This window comes from Balaenoptera musculus, chromosome 3 (genome assembly GCF_009873245.2).
Source record: "Balaenoptera musculus isolate JJ_BM4_2016_0621 chromosome 3, mBalMus1.pri.v3, whole genome shotgun sequence".
NCBI lineage: Eukaryota > Metazoa > Chordata > Mammalia > Artiodactyla > Balaenopteridae > Balaenoptera > Balaenoptera musculus.
This window is the reverse complement of record NC_045787.1, coordinates 110,144,625-110,165,432: the sequence shown is the minus strand read 5'-3', so window position 1 is coordinate 110,165,432 and position 20,808 is coordinate 110,144,625. Positions and strand designations below refer to the sequence as shown.

The window sequence follows — 20,808 nt, the reverse complement described above, 5'->3', positions numbered from 1 at the left end:
AATCAAACAGGAAATCAAAAAATACCTAGAAACAAATGACAATGAAAACATGATGACCCAAAACCTATGGGATGCAGTAAAAACAGTTCCAAGAGGGAAGTTTATAGCAATGCAATCCTCCCTCAAGAAGCAAGAAAAATCTCAAACAACCTAACATTAAACCTAAAGCAATTAGAGAAAGAAGAACAAAAAAAACCCAAAGTTAGCAGAAGGAAAGAAATAAAGATCAGGTCAGAAATAAATGAAAAAGAAATGAAGGAAACAATAGTGAAGATCAATAAAACTAAAAGCTGGTTCTTTGAGAAGATAAAATTGTTAAACCATTAGCCACACTCATCAAGAAAAAAAAGGAGAAGACTCAAATCAATAAAATTAGAAATGAAAAAGGAGAAGTAACAACTAACACTGCAGAAATACAAAGGATCATGAGAGATTACTACAAGCAACTTTATACCAATAAAATGGACAACTTGGAAGAAATGGACAAATTATTAGAAAGGCACAACCTTTCGAGACTGAACCAGGAAGAAATAGAAAATGCAAACAGACCAATCACAAGCACTGAAATTGAGACTGTGATTAAAAATCTTCCAACAAATAAAAGCCCAGGACCAGATGGCTTCACAGGTGAATTCTATCAAACATTTAGAGAAGAGCTAACACCTATCCTTCTCAAACTCTTCCAAAATAGAGCAGAGGGAGGAACACTCCCAAACTCATTCTACGAGGCCACCATCACCCTGATACCAAAACTAGACAAAGATGTCACAAAGAAAGAAAACTACAGGCCAATATCACTGATGAACATAGATGCAAAAATCCTCAACAAAATACTAGCTAACAATCCAACAGCACATTAAAAGGATCATACACCATGATCAAGTGGGGTTTATCCCAGGAGTGCAAAGATTCTTCAATATACTCAAATCAATCAACGTGATACACCATATTAACAAATTGAAGGAGAAAAACCATATGATCATCTCAATAGATGCAGAAAAAGCTTTCAACAGAATTCGACACCCATTTAGGATAAAAAGCCTCCAGAAAGTAGGTGTAGAGGGAACTTACCTCAACATAATAAAGGCCATATATGACAAACCCACAGCCAACATCATTCTCAATGGTGAAAAACTGAAACTATTTCCTCTAAGATCAGGGACAAGACAAGGTTATCCACGCTCACCACTATTATTCAACATAGTTTTGGAAGTTTTAGCCACAGCAATCAGAGAAGAAAAAGAAATAAAAGGAATCCAAATCAGAAAAGAAGAAGTAAAGCTGTCACTGTTTGCAGATGACATGATACTATACATAGAGGATCCTAAAGATGCTACCAGAAAAGTATAAGAGCGAACCAATGAATCTGGTAAAGTAGCAGGTTACGAAATTAATGCACAGAAATCTCTTGTATTCCTATACACTAATGATGAAAAATCTGAAAGAGAAATTAAGGAAACACTCCCATTTACCATTGCAACAAAAAGAATAAAATATCTAGGAATAAACCTACCTAAGGAGACAAAAGACCTGTATGCAGAAAACTATAAGATGCTGATAAAAGAAATTAAAGATGATTCAAAGAGATGGAGAGATATACCATGTTCTTGGGTTGGAAGAATCAACACTGTGAAAATGACTCTGCTACCCAAAGCAATCTACAATTTCAATGCAATCCTTATCAAACTACCAATGGCTTTTTTCACAGAACTAGAACAAATAATTTCACAATTTGTATGGAAACACAAAAGACCCCGAATAGCCAAAGCAAACTTGAGAAAGAAAAACGGAGCTGGAGGAATCAGGCTCCCTGACTTCAGGCTATATTACAAAGCTACAGTAATCAAGACAGTATGGTACTGGCACAAAAACAGAAATATAGATCAATGGAACAGGATAGCAAGCCCAGAGATAAACCCACGCACATATGGTCACCTTATTTTTGATAAAGGAGGCAAGAATATACAGGGGAGAAAATACAGCCTCTTCAATAAGTTGTGCTGGGAAAACTGGACAGCTACATGTAAAAGAATGAAATTAGATCACTCCCTAACACCATACACAAAAATAAAGTCAAAATGGATTAAAGACCTGAATGTAAGGCCGGACGCTCTAAAACTCTTAGAGGAAAACATAGGCAGAACACTCTGTGACCTAAGTCACAGCAAGATCCTTTTTGACCCAGCTCCTAGAGAAATGGAAATAAAAACAAAAATTAACAAATGGGACCTAATGAAACTTAAAAGCTTTTGCACATCAAAGGAAACTATAAACAAGTTGAAAAGACAACCCTCAGAATGGGAGAAAATATTTGCAAATGAAGCAACTGACAAAGGATTAATCTCCAAAATATACAAGCAGCTCATGCAGCTCAATATCAAAAAAACAAACAATCCCAAAACGGGCAGAAGTCCTAAACAGACATTTCTCCAAAGAAGATATACAGATTGCCAACAAACACATGCAGGTATGCTCAACATCACTAATCATTAGAGAAATGCAAATCAAAACTACAATGAGCTATCACCTCGCACCGGTCAGAATGGCCATCATCAAAAAATCTACAAACAATAAATGCTGGAGAGGGTGTGGAGAAAAGGGAATCCTCCTACACTGTTGGTGGGAATGTAAATTGATATAGCCACTATGGAGAACAGTATGGAGGTTCCTTAAAAACTAAAAATACAACTACCATATGAGCCATCAATCCCACTACTGGGCATATACCCTGAGAAAACCATAATTCAAAAAGAGTCATGTACCACAATGTTCATTGCAGCACTATTTACAGTAGCCAGGACATAGAAGCAACCTAAGTGTCCATCAACAGATGAATGGATAAAGAAGATGTGGCACATATATACAATGTAATATTACTCAGCCATAAAAAGAAATGAAATTGGGTTATTTGCAGTGAGGTGGATGCACCTAGAGACTGTCATACAGAGTGAAGTAAGTCAGAAAGAGAAAAACAAATACCGTATGCTAACACATATATATAGAAGCTATAAAAAAAGAAAATGGTTCTGAAGAACGTAGGGGCAGGACAGGAATAGACACAGACGTAGAGAATGAAGTTGAGGACACAGGGAGGGGGAAGGGTAAGCTGGGACGAAGTGAGAGAGTAGCATTGACATATATACACTTCCAAATGTAAAATCGATAGCTCGTGGGAAGCAGCTGCATAGCACAGGGAGATCAGCTCAGTGCTTTGTGACCACCTAGAGGCGTGGGATAAGGAGGGTGGGAGGGAGACGCAAGAGGGAGGGGATATGGTGATATATGTATACATATAGCTGATTCACTTTGCTATACAGTAGAAACTAACACACCATTGTAAAGTAATTATACTTCAGTAAAGATGTTAAAAAAAAAAGAATAAGATTAGAGAAAGCAACTGTAGACGTAGAAACTGGGAAGAAGAAAGAAAATCACTGCTATTTGCAGATTGTATAAATATATAAATGGAGAGCCCAAAAGAATCAATGGGAAACCTATTACAAACAATAAGAAATTTAGTAAAGTGGTTGGTTATATATATATAAGAATCAATTGCTATCACATATACAAACAAGAACTAGTTATAATATATAATGAAAGATAAATTCCATTTATGATAACAAAATGTATGTAATAAATACATTTTCAACATATATACAGGAAAATTATACTCTTGAAAGAAAGAAAAATAGACTTGAGCAAATTATTAAAAATACCATGTTAGATAAGGGGATACAACGTTATACAGATGTCAACTTACCCTAAGTTAATTTTTAAATTTTATGCAATTGCAATAAAATTTCCATAAAGTTTTTTTCTAGAGCTGTACCAGTCCCTATTCCACAAATACTAGTTATTTCCAAGGATGGAGGTGCCAGCCCCTAGAACAGAGAGCTGAGGAGCAGTGTGGAAGGAGCTGGGTTTACTTAGTGCATGATGTGCTTCATGGCTTTCGTATCTCTTATTACAGTTACTACAGTCCAAGCTCCCTCTTTTGAACCCTGAGCTGCTGAGGAACCAGCACATTGGATGCTTGTTTGGTTAATTGTGCTGTGCTGATGTGCTGCTGACCTATAACCTGTATCTTCAATTGGTCTCCACTTGGGCTTTTGACTCATTACAGACATGGCAGTCAGAAAGTGCAATTTGGGCAGGACAGTCTTTTCAGTGCCTCCTCAGTTTCCTTTCTAATATTGCCTCCCCTTCCTGGCTCCGTAAGAATGCTAGACAAGAATGTTAAGGTATGAAAGACAATATCATTTGTTTAAAAAGTGATTGTGCTGAGTGGTCTTTTTGGTTGTGATTTTGAGTTGTCCCAAGTTCGGTGTTTGATCTTCTTTTCTTCAATTGCTAGAATGGATTTTCAGCTTATTCTCAAAATTAGGCTTTTTATCCTAAACTGGTCATTTATAATGGATTGTAGATACTTTTTATTAGTTATGAAACTGCAGTATGTTTCAGCCTTTCCCCCCATTACTTCCCACTGGGTCTTTTACTGCTTCCTGACCATGCCCTGTACTTTTCTGCCACCCTGTCTTTTCTCAAGCCATTCTCTCTTCCTGGTGCACCCTCCTTCCCTTATTGCTGTCTGAAAGCCTTCCCATTCTTCAGTGCTATTTACAAAGTGCTTAAAAAAAAAAAACAACACTTTTTCTTATATTTTCAGTTGAATGTGAATATATTGGTATTTATCAAGGCAAAATCACCCCTTTATTTCTCAGTAATTTGTGTTTGTTCTGTACCCTTCTATTCAACTGTGCATATCTTTAATGCAGGGACACTGTTTTACCTATGTAATTTCTGAAACACTTTGCTTATTGCTTTGCACAGTGCATGAAGATGAGATTGAATTTAGAAAAGCCAAGGGCTTAATTCAGTCCAGTGGCGTGGACTGGCTATCCAAATTGTCCATAATATCCCACCCTTTGGAAACTATTGATGAGCATAATCAATCACCAGATCATGCCAGTGACCTGCCCAGGAGCAATGGTAGTCTTCACCGTGGCACCACGAATCAGAACCTGCTGCTGCTCATATAATTCTGGCCCCTGTCTTCTTATGTTTTCCCCAGGCCCTACAAGCACCTGCAGTCTAGGTGGAGGGTGGGAATTCAACTTGGAACAAGGTCTTTCCTAACAATTGGTACCAGCCCAGTTTCCACATAAGGAAGACCATGAGAGTTGGCTCTGCTCATTAAAAACTGCATGATTAACAGTATTTTTTGCTTAAGCCAACAAAGCAACAAGTAGCTTACATTTACAGATGTGTGTATGTATGAGAGTTTAATAAACCCCACATTGCTGAATGTCTTGTTCTTATGACATTGTTCACCTTTCTGTGAATAAATGTCTAACAACAGGTGAGATATTTTCAAGTATCTCTACATATGAATTATTCTTCAAAAATACCAAGTCTTTCTTTTCTTGCAGGAATCCAGAAGCCTTGAAGTCACAAGAAGAGAAGGTAGGGAAGATGCATTCATGCTCATTTCATTCTCATTGTTGACATTTGGATGTAGTTTGTTGAAGTTAAGACGAACTTCAGCCTGTTCTTTGAAATTTCGTGTGGCCTTTTCTGGGTGCTGACTATTTGGCACTTGCCTCTAGGGACTGCAGGAACTAAAGTCCAGGTTTGCTTGTGAGAACTGTGTCTTCTACCTTCTAGTATCAGAGATGGGGTCTGGCGAACTGGCTTATTCATGATAATGTTTACAGTCTCTCCAGAGAGGCCTCATCTTCTGAGTGAAGTTTGAAGTAATAATTTAGTTCCACCCAGTGAAAACCACCTCAACAATAAAAAATGGTTTATGGTTTGAGGTATTTCAATATCTGGGAAAATGTGCCGCTGTGAAAAATATTTCTTAGATTTTTACAACTTTAGTTAAGCTGAAATAGATATAAGCAATTAATTTCCCTTCCGAAAACAATGCAATGGTGTTTTATTTTCCCTGCCAGAGTTCCTCTAGCACATTCGTTTTCTGATCACTGTGGTAAATATATATATGGGTGGTAACTTCTGAAATCTTTTAGTGGAAATTGAAGTTTACTTGCTTTCAGTAATACCTAGTCTCTCATGAGAGGGTGTCTTTTTTATGATTTATGGAAATCACCACCAATCAGCCCTTTATTGCAGGGATGGGAGGATGAAGTCAGAAACCAAAGTGAATTCTTGGTCTAGAGTCTGGCCTTTGGCTTTAGCCCTAATCACGTCTCCTTCTCTGTGGTATTGTCTCCAAAAAGAGTGCCAATCTTTAAAAGTGAGCAAATACCATATTGACTTTCAAATCTAAAAACCTCCCCCGTGGTTTAGTTCTTATTTTATGCAGCACAGTGAAAGACACAGAATGGCCATGTTACCAAAGTGTGTTCCTAGACCTAAACTTTCCATACTATCTGTACAGATGGGTTAATAGAACTGGTTGTTTGCTGCTGTCCATGGTACTGGAATACTGGATACAAAGGATCTGGATTATCTAGCTATAGGATGAATTTTCTGGCTTTCATTCTCATTTGCCATCATCTCTGGTTTTGGACTCAGTGTCCTCTGAACTGCATCCATAGCGTAAACTGCATTGTTTGGATATCAAAATAAAATGAAATTGGATGAAGGTGGGTGGGGCAGCAGGGAAGGCATGTTTCTTATTCAAAGTTGTGTTCACAATGGGTGCAATGACATGTATACTAGAGAGAAATAGCCAGAGGTTGGCATGAACTTTGGTTTAGAATACTATTCATTCACTACCCCTGAGTGTGACTGTTTAGAATTAATTTGCGTTATGGAATCACATATAAACTTGACTGTTTTGGAATATTACTGTCCTTGTGTTAGAAATGTCTTTAAATAGTAAGGCTAGGGTATGAGAGAACCACATGTATTTTTGCTCAAAGGCATAAAAGGCCTTACTGTACCCAAGACTCCCAATTCCTAGAAGACTGAGTGTCTGAGGATGAGCAAAAGCATGGTCAGGCTGTGCTCTAATCATCCATAATCCCCTTCTCTCTAGAAGCAGCATCTTTCACAACTGGCTTACTGGGAGCATATGCCTTGGGTTTGTACTGGTAAATTTGTCTTGACATAACATAAACTTTTTTCTTCCTATTGTGAGCTGATGTGTTTCTTGCTTGTTTCTGTCAAAGTTGAGTGTTTGAAAATTCCTGAAATAGCCCAGTGCCTTAATGTCAGTGCTTATAACCTGGCAGGAAGGAAGGAAGAGTGGGTTCCAAGTATTTTCAAGTCTGAGATTCACAGGCTTGGGTAGTAGGGTTGTTAATCTTTTTTTTTTTTTTTTTGTATAGATGACTTTTTTTATAAACAGTAAAATATATGTAATGTCTCAACTACAAGCCTTTCATGTTGAAAGAGTCTCTAACATGAGTTACTTTAATATTTTGAAACAAAAAATTTAAGAATGTCACAATGGAAACAATCCAACACTGATAAACTCTAGTGATCAAAGACATTCTCTTTTAGTTAATGTAAAACAATTCATAATTACAGAGAATGTTCCAGCTGTGGATATCATGAGACAAAGCCACCTTTCCAGACCAAAAGCAACTCAAGGCTAGGGATGAAATGGAGCTCTGATCCAAACCACCCAAGTGGGTTCCTTTAAAACAGTGGTCACCTACTGTTCAGCTTGAGCAGTCCAAGGACAAAGGAAAGCAGAAAACATTTCCTTCTCTTTAAACCTGCCGTTCACACCACATGTACTGGCCACTCTCATTGCTTTGGTCAAGTGCGTGGAAGGCAGTTCAGTTCCAGTTCGGAGCCACCATCTCCCCATGCAAAGCTGCCACGTGGATGATCCAGACTTAGTATTTTTCCTGAGAGCCACCTGCCAGGCATCTTCATGAGGTGACCACAACTGTATACTTTCAGACTGCTTCCTGACTAGGCTCCATCCAGGACAGACCCTGACAGTGCCATTCCTCACGGGGCCAAATAGTTTTCCTTGGTTAACTCCTGAGTCCCCATGACAAGGCAAGAGGAACTCGAGAATCTTCGTTGCTGGACTTATAAGGGAGCATGAGAGTAGGGTTATCAATCTTCTCCAGAATAGTGTATGGGTATAAAAATAGTAGAAGCACTGTGAATATTTCAATAAACTATTATTCCTACAAACACAAGTAAGACATTGTTGTCTAGCAACATACACTTATGTTGATCTGGCACTGAAAGAGGAGCAAATAATTAACACTCTGAATTTTTCCGCCTGGTTTACCAAGCCCAGGAGATTCTGGAAAGGTCTAGAGAGGTAGCCTCTGGACCACAAAACCCAAGATGTTTTCCTTTTTTGTTGTTCAGTTTTTTTTTGTTTGTTTTAATACTACATCTGACTCAAGATATCAGCTCCAACCAGAGTTCATTGCAACAAATGGATGACCAATTGCAACTTTACGCTATGTGACTTTTGCAAACTCTTGAATAAGTCTGTGGAGTGAGAAATGAGGGGGCTAATATTAGCAGTGGAAGTGGAGTCTGGGCTAAGTCACAGTTGGGTTGGAGATCATTAGGGTGACATGAATGCGCTGTGTGCCTCAGACCCACTCTCTGCTTTATTTCCCCCTGTGGTCCTCCCATCCAGTGATGTCACAGTTCCCAGATTGTAGCCCAGCTTTCTTGCCTCTGGCCTTCACTGTTCCTGCAGCCTGCATGCTCTTTGTCCCTCATCTTTTGTGAAGTTCCACCTCTCCCTCACCCCTTCCAACTCTCTTTCTGAAGAGTTTTGCTTACCCTACTTTACCTGAGAGTTAAGGGCTCCTATTAGGTCATTCATTTCCTGAGAGCTGAGACCCTCCCCTCATTCACTCCCAAAGTCCTCAAGGCCTTAGCCCAGGGCCTATAGTTGCTCAACAGTCATTTCTTGAATAAAGTGAAAATTTTAAAAATTGCTTTTTATATATACGTTTCACTCTGATTCTGTCCTTGTGCTAAGCAAGAGAGGCACTGAGTCATTTGGTCCTACAAACGCACTTTTAGGGAGTGTTCTGTGGATATCTAGATATTACCAGCTGGTGCATTGATGAAAGTGCTCCATGTTCACATAAGCTTGGTACTATGGGTTGAATTGTGTCTCCCAAAAGGATATGTTGAAGTCCTAACCCAGAACATGTGAATGTGACATTACTTGGAGATACGGTCTTGGCAGATATGTAATTAAGTTAAGATGAGATCATACTGGAATAGGGTGGGCCCTAATCCAATGAGTGAGATCCTTTTGAGAAGAGAGAAATATGGACACAGGCACACAGGGAGAACAGCATGCTTTGATGGAGGCACAGATTGGAGTGATGAGTCTGTAAGCCAAGGAACACCAAGGATTGCTGACAATCACCAGAAGCTAGGAAGAAGCGACAAAGAATCCTCCCCTAGAGCCTTCAGAGGGAGTGTGGCCATGTCAACACCTTGATTTCTGACTTCCAGTCTCCAGAACTGGGAGAAAACAGATTTCTCTTGTTCGACTCAGGTTATGGAACTTTGTTACAGCAGCCATAGGGAAATAATACACTTGGTAAATGCTGGACTCAATATTGAGCTAGTAGTTGTTATTTTTACTGCAGAACCTCTCAGGTCTTTAAGATGCTAAATAGGACTTTCAAAAGGAGGTGTAATATGCAGCATTTCCCAAACTTAGTTTCCCATGGCATCTTGATTTGTTGCTTTTAATCATCTCTGGGCTGACATTCCATGCAGTGCCCTTTGCAAGCCCTGCTCTAGAGAGTCCATGAAGAGGGATTGCTTCATCAGAGCCCAGGACATGCCCCAGCACCAGTGACTGTCTTCCAAGGGTGGTGCATGGAGAGAGTGGTGAGCTAGTTATAATGATAACTATATCTCAGTTGTTCTGAAGTTTTCAGAGAGCTTTCATGTTCTTTACCTCCCTTAACTCTCAGTAACCCATGGTATGAGCAGAGCAGATAGCACCTTGCACGAGACTCCTTCCTTTCCATGCTAATTTTGGTAGGAACAAAGAGTCCTCTGGGTCAGCATCCCTCTGGACCAATGTCCCTCTGATGCAGTGAACCTCTCTAATGGGTGGGATGGGGTGGCTTAAATGACTTGATCTCGCTTTATCATCCAAGGATTTCTAAACATACACGATCACTGCCAAGCCCAGAAAGCTGAGAGGGACTCTTGGAAGAAAACTTCCTAAGGGAGCTTTGTTTCCAATTTAGATTTGTGGTAAGGGCTCTTGGGAGATAGAGTATCAGAGGTTGTGGCAGGACAGCAACACTGGGAGGACGTCTCTTAGGAAGGGTACATGCCTACCCCAGCTGGACCCAATTCCTCCTTCAGGGCAGTCCTATATTATCCTCCTGCCCTGGGACCCACCTGTGCCAGCTGCACGGGGAAGGAAAGATGGCTGCTTCTTTATCTGCTTTCTAATGCAGGTGTTTTTACACCTCCCTCTAGACACCTACAATTTAATTTTAACTTTTTCTGAAGCTTCAGCAAAAGTTGCCAACCTCACCTCTCCAAGACACTCCCATGTCCACTCTGAGGGCTGATGCTGATTACGACTGCCAGAATTCATCTACTCAAACCAGTGCTTTTCTCTAACTGATCCCATCACATTGAATTACAGCCATGAGAGAACACTTGAGTAAGCTGAGCAAGCACCTGGGATAATTCAGCCCTTGTCAGCCATCTCTTAGAGCATGGGGTGATCTGTAAGCTATTCCAGATGTCTGTGATTGTGCTGAGATTAGAGGCTGTGGGTTTTGGGGTGGGCACCAATGTCACGTTGCATTACCCACCCTCCCAACGATGGTTCACTCACACATTCCAGTCTAGACCAGCCTGGTGTGGCTTCCAGCAGGGCTGTGAGGGAAACCTGAGAGGAGGGATGCCCTGTCTTCACGGAAAAAGAGAGGGGAGTGACAGTCACACAGCCAGGCTGGCTCTGGCTCCTTAGCAATGCAAATCTCCTACGTAAACATGACCTGCCAGTCCTGAATGTGTAACTAGAGCCTCACTTTGTGAAAACCCTTGGAATTATCCCCTTAATTGGCAGCTGCCTCTAATAGCCCCTTTATAGTTCTTTGCATCTGGGTGAACTTCAGCTATCAAGAATTGCATTCTGTTTACCATTAATTTTGATTTTGTTTAGCAGATGTTTTCTGGATCGCTCAGCTGCCTGCATAATCTATCTTGGTGTAATGTACAGTGGCTGACTGTCTTCGATGAAACAGATTAATAAACTCCTAGCTTCTTTTGAGATAACTTCTTGAATGGCTGCAGATGTAGGGAATTTAAAAGGGAGCCATCCAGATTGACAGTGCCTGGGATAGTGGGTCCTTTTCCAATCAAGACTGCCATCTGGGGAAAGAAATGGGGTTTCCTTCCCCATCCTACCCCCACTCTATACAGCGGAGCTTGTTGGTTCTCTCCTGCAGTCATTGGGCTCCAAAAAGGTGGAGGTGGCATGTGACTCCTTCAGTTTCTAGCCCCACAGCAGTGGACTCTTTCTGGATAGTGCTGCCACTCTTTAGCTGCTGCAAAACTGTATCGTACCTAGTTGCCCCAGGTTAAGTGGGGAGTGGATGACACAGCTGGCTGATGTGTTCTGGTTGCATACAACGTTTTGGTACCCAGTTTAGTCATGACCAATTGTCAGACAGTAGAATCCCACCTCTCCAGTTACAGTGTGACTTTGGGGAAGTTACTCAGTCTTCTCTGAAAAAAATGAGGATAGTAATAGTATAGACCATTAGTCCCAACTCTGGGTTGTTGAAACCCAACTTGCACTGGCTAAAGCCTAAAAGCCTTGTCAAACTGCGGAATCTAAGGGAGGGTGGACCTGGCTTCAAGAACAGCTTACACAGGGGTTCTGACACCCCTTCTCCTTCCTCCTCTTGGTGTGTTGGTCTCTTCCACACAGCTTTGCAGGATGACTCCTAGCAGCTGCAGCTCACAGGGTCCTGACCACTCACCATCTCAGAGGGTGGAACTGCTTTCCTCCAGAGTGACAGGAGAAAAGTCTCAGTGAGGATTCTGATTTGCTGGCCTTGTATAATATCATGACTCGAGCCGTAAACCAATCACTGTGGCATGGAGGGACTGGAATACTGTGATTGGCCAGGCGAGATCACATATTCTCCCCTGAAGTTTGCAGAATCACCCTTACTCAAACGCCAGGGAGTGGATGCAGGTTTGGTCCACAGAGGAAGGATGCTGGGCAGCATGCAATTGATGCCCCTCACAGCCTCCTGGACGTAATATGGGGAGGGATTTGGCATGGAGGGCCCTTGGCACAGTGTGGGCAGTGGCGTCAGTGCCCAGTGAGGTTGGTAGTCTTCATTATGGCTATTCTCATGCTGTATCTTGTAGATTTGGCCTCGGACATGCAATGAGGAATGTCTCAGTCACCAAGCCCATTCCTCTGTCTCCAAGCAGACTTAAGGTGACTTTGCATATTGTAGCCTGTTGACTTTTCCTGAGAAGGATTTTCTGAAATTTAGCCATTCCCATCTGTCCCCTCTGTCAGAGTCTTTAACTTTCTGCTCAGATTCTCGTATTCTGCAATCAGAAGAACCAAACAGCTCTCTTCTTGATGCTGTCTTTAAGAACGTACGGACAAACACACATAAAATTTGTCTCCCCAGATTAAGGGTTTCCTGGGCACTGGGGTCAGAAACTGTCTTGAGCATCACAATTACTAGACCCTTAATATTTCCTTTCAATTACTTCATCGTAATAAAGCTCAGGGAGTGCAGACAATGGCCTTCCCAAGGACCGAGCACAGCCTTAGCCAGAGGATTCTCGGGTTGTGAGTAACCCCAAGCTTCTGTTCCCCAAGCTTCCCGAAAACAATTCTAAGTGCCTGGACCTGGAAAGACCAGCCGTGGACTAAGCCCGAGTGAGCCTGAGTTCTCTCTACTGCCCCTTACATGTTCTCCCTTAATCAAAGGTCTTCCAGGCTGTTGGTGAGTGGCTTTTTCCTCCTATCATCTGGCTGATGTCATTTTCTCCAGTGATTTGGAAGAAGCAGGACCTTGCTGCATACACCTCAGGGAGTCCCTCGTGCTGCTGTTTGAATGTGTGTGATGCCTCACCTGGTGCCTCAGCGCCATGGCACACAGCACTGGTGGCTGTGGCCTGTGCTCCAATGGCAGCTGTCACGCTGCTGGGTAGGATGAGCCTTGGGAGAGCAAGGATCGAGGCTCTTCCTGCTGGGGTCTCCCACCCTGTGCACACAACGAGCACTGAAAAAGTGCTAGATCCTGGCACATCCTAGGGCTGACCCAGCTCTTTGTCACACCTCCACTTCTCATAGAGTAAAATCACAGGTATAGGTGCTGCCAGGTTGTTTGGCTGTGGACCCCACGGTTCCTGGGCACCCCTGTCCCATCTGCTGTGCTTACTTTTCCTACTACTGCTCTTGGAAGGGCTCCCTCTCCTTAATGACCATCCTCAGGGAGCTTACTCTGCTCTTTCTGACAACTTGTGGGTCCCTCGGATAGAAAGTCCTTAAAAGGTGCTCATGCGGATCAGCTGAATCTCTGTGGTTATGAAGGGCCTCAGTAGGTCTGAGCGGGGTCAGGAAGCCCTGTACAGCGAGCTGTGTCAGCGAGGAGTCTCCCTGGGGTGGCATTGCAAAACGTGCGCATAGCTCCCTGTCTGGAATTGGTGGGGAAAGAGTCATGTTACCTAAGAAGTCATAACCCCTAAAAGATACGAACCACTGCAGATTCATAAGGACAGTACGGCAAGCCCTTCATAAGACAGCACCGCTCTGAATCACACCCAGCTGGCCTGTCAAGGCCTGGAAAGTGACGTGCAGCACTCCTGCTGGACCTGCTGAGGTCCCATCCTGCCCAGGGGAGTCGCCTCTCTTCTCTGAGATCCCAGCAGTGAAGGCTGACGTTTGTCATCTTCGCCGCTTGCCCGGCCCCCAAGCCAGAAGGAGTTTCTCTGCTTTTCAGGAACCCTTGAAATGATCTGCTGCATATAAACGCTGAGGTCCTTTTCAAACTTGTTAAGCCATTTGCCCCAGCAATATTAATGTGCCTTCACCGAGCCTCTGGGGTTAATTATCTGTGACTTAAAAATCATTTGTTTCTGTCTCTTTTATGTTTTTGCTGCTCAGCAACCTTTCTTTCTTGGGAACGAGACACAGAATCCAACTGACCGTTATGATGTAATTCCTTTCTTGTCCTCAGAATTAGTTCATCTGTTAAAAATTCTTAAAAAAAAAAAAAAAACCCCACAAAACCCTCCCATCGCCTTACTTTCAGATTGTGTTGTCTCTTTACAACAAATCTTTAATCTCTCAGCTTCAGCAGTCGCAGAGCCCAAATGGGGAGTAATCTGCAAGGTGATGCGTCTCATCTGAAGGAGTGAGGCGTGCAGTGCTTTCTCTCCTGATCAGCCCCACTCACTTCTGGGTGCTCACTGCTGCTGAGCCATTGGCCTGTTTCTCCCCGTGGCTGTGGTGAGGGCTTCACAGTGTGCCCTCCGGTGCACAAGCGTGTGGTGAACAAGCCACGTGCCCCTGGAGGGCCCTTGCAGGTCAGGCAAGGAGGGCGGGAGATCCTGGGCATTACAGCCCACCCAGTGGTTCTCTGCACACTCAGTCTTTGGTTATGCTTTTTGGCTGGGGCTCTCATTGGGTTCCAAGAAAATGCTTCAGTGTCTGCATGTAGAAAACTTTTTTCAAAATGTTGAATTTTGCATGAGGTAAGATTAGCTTGCCTTATGTTCTCAGGAAATCAGGAAACATGGGCCCCGGAAATGAGCAGGCACTGACTAGCCACTGGCTCTGTGGGATGTGGACACTGACCTGCACGCAGCCTCTGGGATGTGGGTGAAGTCAGCAGGGGGCGGTCTGGGCCGGAGTGTGAGTACTGTCAGTATTGCTGGATGGTGCATGGTGCTAGTTCACCTGGGTACCTAGGCTGGTCGTTGCCCACCAGCCCACTCTCTGGAGGCCTCTGCGGGGAGTTCTCAGGCCCTCAGTTGCCCCCTCACCCCTGCAGTGCTTTTAAAGCAATGTCTGGGAACGTATTTTGATCATGATTACTTCTAAAAGAGAAATCACTCTGGTGGAAAGGTAAATACCATTCTTAGGGTTTCGTGAAGGTTTATTAGGTGCTAATGAAAGTTTCCTCAGGTGGATTGGAGTCTGCTGGGTGTGCGGTGATGACAAGGAGTGGTCCCTGCCTTTACAGAGCACTTGCATCCACTAATGTGTCAGCGGGGAGATGCGCGAGTGTCCTGTAGATAGAAAGGCACCTGGCTGCCCTGCACCATGGCTAGGCACCTTGCAGGGGGGCCGACCCCAAAGCGGGAGAGTATTTGCTCAGTGTAGACCGACACGGGGGCCTAGGGGAATGGCTCTCTGAATGGCCTGGTGGACGTGACTTCTCAGGATCTTCTCTCCAAAGGATGGTTATTTATTTATTTGTTTGTTTGTCTGTTTATGCAGGCTGTGCCGGGTCTTAGTTGCAGCATGTGGACTCTTAGTTGCGGCATGCATGCGGGATCTAGTTCCCCAACCAGGGATCGAACCCGGGCCCCCCGTATTGAGAGCGTGGAGTCTTACCCACTGGACCACCAATGAAGTCCCCAAAGGACGGTTCTGTTGGCAGAGGGCCTCTTTTTGGGCACACTCAATTAGTGGGGGACATTTTTGTTGTTGGAAATAGCAAAATGTAGTCCAGCTAGCCCAAACAGAGGATCTTGTTGGCTTAGGTAACCGGACAGCTGGGCAGGGGATGGAGGCGTGAGGGATGCCGGCTTCAGGCAAACCTAACGTAGGGTACCAGGACCTGGTTTCACTCATATTCCCTCTCGCAGCTGATTCCCCCTCAGGGGGAGTGCCAGCCGCCCCTCCTTCCACCTCCAAGTCCCGTGAAGAGGGAGAGCTTCTGGTCTGCTATTTCCCCCAAAAGTGCTAAAATCTACTCAGATTGGATGGGCTTGGGTCACATGCCCCCTCCTGAATCAGTGACAGGCCAGGGGGGTGCCACATGCTGCTGGGTTTAGCAGTCACAAGCTGTACCCCTGAGAGTGAGAGGGAGGTAGATCCCCAGATGACAACTAGGGCTCTGCCCAGGTAGGGAACACAACGCAGGAAGGTGCATATTATCAGTTACTTAATTATTTTACATCTGGTGTCTATCACATCCTCCACCCCTAAGGAGTGTTCAGTGCCTCAAAGGCAGGCGAAGATTCAGCAAGCATTTACCTAACGTTTCAGAGGAGGGCATCTCTTCCATCTTCCGAGAAGGAAACCGAGGCTAAGAGACCAAATTGATGACCCAAGATCACAGGAGCTTATAAGAGAATGTGACTTGGAACCCAGATCCCTGATGACAAATACAAGCACGTTTGGTTTTTTAAATCATGGCTGCCTCCAGGGACGGGATCTCCTGCTCCTTCAGCCTCTTCCCCTGTGATAGACACAGTGACCTGGTGAGGTGCAGCGAGCATCCCCTGGCCCGACTATGGGGGTGTTACTCTTTGTTTGGACCCCCAACACATTCTCCTTTCTTTAGCCCTTCAGCCGAAGGACATAAAGATCAAAAGCTAGTGTGCAAATCCCCCCAGTCCCACCCCTTGGTGACTTCAGTACTCACCTCCATGAGGCTTCCAGAAGCTTTATTTTCCATCCTTCATAAGAGATCCCCCTTCTTTCTTGGAAAGGGGACGGCGGGGCCTCTCTGCACTGCTGCTTCCAAATGGGCATTATGTGGCAGGCAGGAGCACAGGTGTGGTGGGGTGACCTGGGCCTTACAGAAAACCAGCGCCCTTGAACACGAGCCGCTTTTAAAGTAAGTGCTGTCTCGTTTGTCTATACATTCATTTAGGAGTGAAGGCTTACTTCACTGCTTTAATATAAATTCCCTAGATTGGAAGGGTTCTTAATGGAAACAATTTTCACACTCAGTCTTTTATTTAATCCTCATAAACACCCTCTGACACAGACATTGCAATTTTATTTTGTAAATAAAGAAAAATGGGGGACCCTTTGAACGCTATAGGAAATTGATAAAAGAATTAAAATGGGCTTAACTGAGGTCATCCAGGAAAGCACATTCTTGATGGAAATTCAGCAATGTTTGTACAATTCTGATTGAAATGTTCACATTCGCAGACGTGAACTCATCATTCTGCAGTTGAAGTGCCCACAGGGTTAGGGTGATGGGACCCTGCAGGACTGCCGCTGCCAGAGAGAACCAGAGACCTCCACGTTCAGAAGAAATGGGGCTTAAATCAGAAAATCACAGGTCCAGAAAAGGAGTCATGGGAGGGAAAATACATTTCAAATCTGTTTGTTTTACTAATTTTACCAGTTATTTGTGCTCTCTTTTTGCTGGAAGCAGCATTCCCATCCAGCTGCTTGGCTGCTTCATTTAAATTTTTATCATTTATGTGAATCACTGCATATTTGGGCCCAAAATGGGAGTCCTGTGGCTAAGAGGAGACATTTATCTGACAGGGTCAGATCTAATCTCATGCTTAGAAACTTCAACTGAAAATAAAATGAGTTGAGGTTGTTTTTTTTCTTTCTTTCTTTTTTTTTTTTAAAAAAACAGCAGGTCTGTAAAGCTGTGCTAGCATATCACTTACCCCCTTTATACAGAATGTACATCTTATACTTGGATAGTGTTACCAGGCTGCTTTTTGCTCTCAGAGAGCTTTCTCATTTGTCATCTCATTTACTACATTTAAGAAAACTTGTGCATTGGGTGGAGTGAGGATATTATCATTGTTGACTGATGGGTGGGGAAACTTGATGCTCAGAGGTGGCAAGGGACTTGTCCCGGGTCATGCAGCTAATGGAGGTGGGGCTGGAGCCGTGATGTCAGCTCTGTACTCCTCCCACCAGGCTTCCTCGAGGAGTGTGAGTTTACAGCAGAAATTTTCAAATTAGAACCCAATGAGAAAGCACAGAATTTTCAGGCCTGTTTTGGTTCTTTTAAAAATAAATTACTGTGAAGACAACTTTTCTCATCTGTCAATGTAATGATCCCATACCTTAGGGATTCAGAATATTCAAAATATGTGTGGGGGAAATGGTAAAAGTTAATCATTTTCACAGTATCTGTCTGTGGTGAGGTTTAATTACCACTTGACATATTTCGTGGTTTAAAATGATGACAGTTTAAAACAGAGCCAGGGAGAGCCAGAAAATCCATTCATTACTGTGTGTCGGGCACTGCTTTAGAGTAACCCCCAAATACAGATGCCCCCCACACAGACGATTCTGCAGCCTGTTCAGATTGCTACAGGTGTCCCTGGAACTGAAACCCAAACTGAGAACTCCATTCTGACCCTGCTGTCATCATCCAGAGGGAGCATGGGTGAATCTAGCCTCATGGTTTGTTTCTTGGATCATATTCCAGATGCTCACCTCCCTGATGCTCTCCCAACCCAAACCTGTCACTGGCTTTCTGCAGAATTTCTAATGAACGAAACAATTCACTGTGATGTGTGCTTCGAATGAATGAATGAAAGCTATTTAAACTACAAGGGGTGATAAACATTTCCATGTGTCTCTTGGGGAATTGCATGCCTTCCCAAGATGAGAAGGTTGAGAAGCAGCCTCCTGTAGGGGTTGTAGTTGTGGTTGCTGTTTAGGAAGCTCAGCTGTTTGTCTGTGCAGGAAATAGTTAAATAATTGTTTCTTTCCCATGGGATTTCTGGAAGAGGAGCCGCTGGGAGTGGACCTGTCTATCCAAATTTCACACTTCTCTTTGGAGAGTCCTGGGAGAGGGAGCAGATGAAGCCATCCCAGAAATGCAGATGCTGTTTGACATCTATTAGCTCAATGCTTATCCATCGCTGACAGCAGGATCCGTTAGGATGCCGGTGTTCACAGATCAGAGGTACTCGGAACGTAGTGAGAGATACGCCAGTGCTGGCCGAGCCCCATTTAGATGACCTGAGAACATGCTGGATGTGCCTAGCTGTCTGGGCCAGGCGCCCCCTGTTCCCCCACCTCACTCTCTGTCTCCAAGACCAGTCCTACCGCCAGTCTTTGTGGCTGTACCCCCTCCACCAAGCAGCCTGCCTGAATGCTCTGCGTGGCGGTGGTCATGCCCTCCTCGGGAAGTCTAGCTCTCTTTCTGGTGCTGCCATTCATGGACTCATCCCATGATCCAACCCCACGTCCAGAAAATCCCTGCAGGGTCAGCCCTTATTTTCAAAGGTGGAGACACACACCTGAACAGGGGAAGTGACGGACCTGAGGTCCCATGGCTAGTGAGTAACAGAGGAAGGACGTGAGGACCTGAGCCAGTGTGCATAGACCTCCGGGCTCTCTGTGGTTGATTTTCTTCCTTTTCTTCCCTTTCTTCCTGCCCTTGGGGCCAGGTTTTCCTTTCTCTCAAGAGGTGGCGCAGTGTCCAACATAACCTAGATACCCAGCCACCATTTCCTAGGGATGGGCATCTTGGTTGAGATTTCTAGTTAAATTTTCCGCTTTGACTTTTGTTTAAAATTTTTCTAAATATTTTGTTTTTCTCTTGAGGGAAGGGGACCATGGGGGATGGAACACATGGTGACAACTGTCATTATTAAAGCCCCCACGGTAAGCTTTGCCAAGTTAACTTGTTTCCACACTCAGCAGTCCGGTGTGGCCCACCAGTGTGACCTGCTGTTTTACGGCTGAGGGAACACGGGCTTTGGAAGGGTTAGTGATGTGGCTGGCTGGGTGCTTCAGTTAGTAGACGGCCCTTATATTAACGCTCATTGTAACAGAACGTTCAGAGTCCTCTGTGGTACCGCGTCCCTGTGTTTTGCTCTTGTAGCCTCCCTAGGACCCTTGTCCCGAGGACTCTCAGCTCTCAGGTACCTCCCCAAAGCCACTTCTGAATGGTCAGCCCTTGAAAAGCTTAAGAAGAGCAGGCACCTCCGTGGCTGCCCTTGATGGAAGAGGGAGCAGTGTGGAGGAGTGATGGAAACAGAGGAAGGGAATGTCGGAGGCCAGACGCTGTGAGGCTCGGAGTGGGATGCTGGCCCAGTCTGTTGATCTTGGACGAACCTCGGGTTCCGCCCTCTTGATATAGACAGTGAGCTGCCACCAGGCTCTTCCTCCCCCACGTCCCCAGGAGGCTAGAGCGAGAGCTCCGTTTTGCGGGCCAGGATATCGGATGGCAGAGACCAAAAGGCTACTGGGGTGGGAGCGCAGGGCACGGTGGGAGCAGGAGACTTTGCCTGGAGGCCGCCTCACCCTGCACCCAGTGGATGCTGGGAATTCTGTGGCTCTGCTCCTATATTCCAGGGGCCAGGAAGGACTTTTGCACACACATGCCTCCCCTGCCTGCTGGCTAGTACCTAAACCCACCGTTCTGCTTCAATCCCTTCTTTCCTCGTGAACACCCCAAAGTCATTTTGGGTCCTGAACGAGTCCCAGAACTTCTAACGAGCCATGTCATACCCTACCTGGGCAACTCACTAAGCCTGTGTGCCTCTTTGTAAGAAAACCAAACACAAGCTTTTCCTAAGATCCCTGGGCCCAAAGTCTGTTCCATATTTGTTCTGCGTGAGAGGTCTCAAACTGGTGTTCTGTGGACCAGAATCAGCCGGTGATCATGTTGTTTGACTTACACAGTGTTGGCCTACAGGGGTTTGTTTGTGTTTTTATTTTAATTTGAGTAAGTTGTCAACATTTAAAAACATGAAAATTCTACTTACAGATTCAGATAGGCTGATTATCTTGGAAAGTGAAACGCTTTGTTAACTCTGGCCGTGTGACTTCATGGCAGCAACAGGCTGGAGTGAGTAGCCCTGTCCTCAGAGAGTATGCACCCTTTCCTATTTTGCCACAGTCTGCGCTGCTCCCTAGTGCCTCCTTGATAC

At 44.3% G+C, this 20,808-nt stretch overlaps 1 protein-coding gene across 2 annotated transcripts in view; it reads left to right on the top strand.

The window, feature by feature from the left end:
* FSTL4 (follistatin like 4) overlaps positions 1 to 20,808 on the top strand; it is a 435,003-nt gene that overhangs the window by 47,097 nt on the left and 367,098 nt on the right. For both annotated transcript variants that reach the window (XM_036848961.1, XM_036848959.1), the window contains exon 3: positions 5,430 to 5,463. In XM_036848961.1, the coding sequence (XP_036704856.1) occupies positions 5,430 to 5,463 (34 nt within the window). The remainder of the gene's footprint in view (positions 1 to 5,429; positions 5,464 to 20,808) is intronic.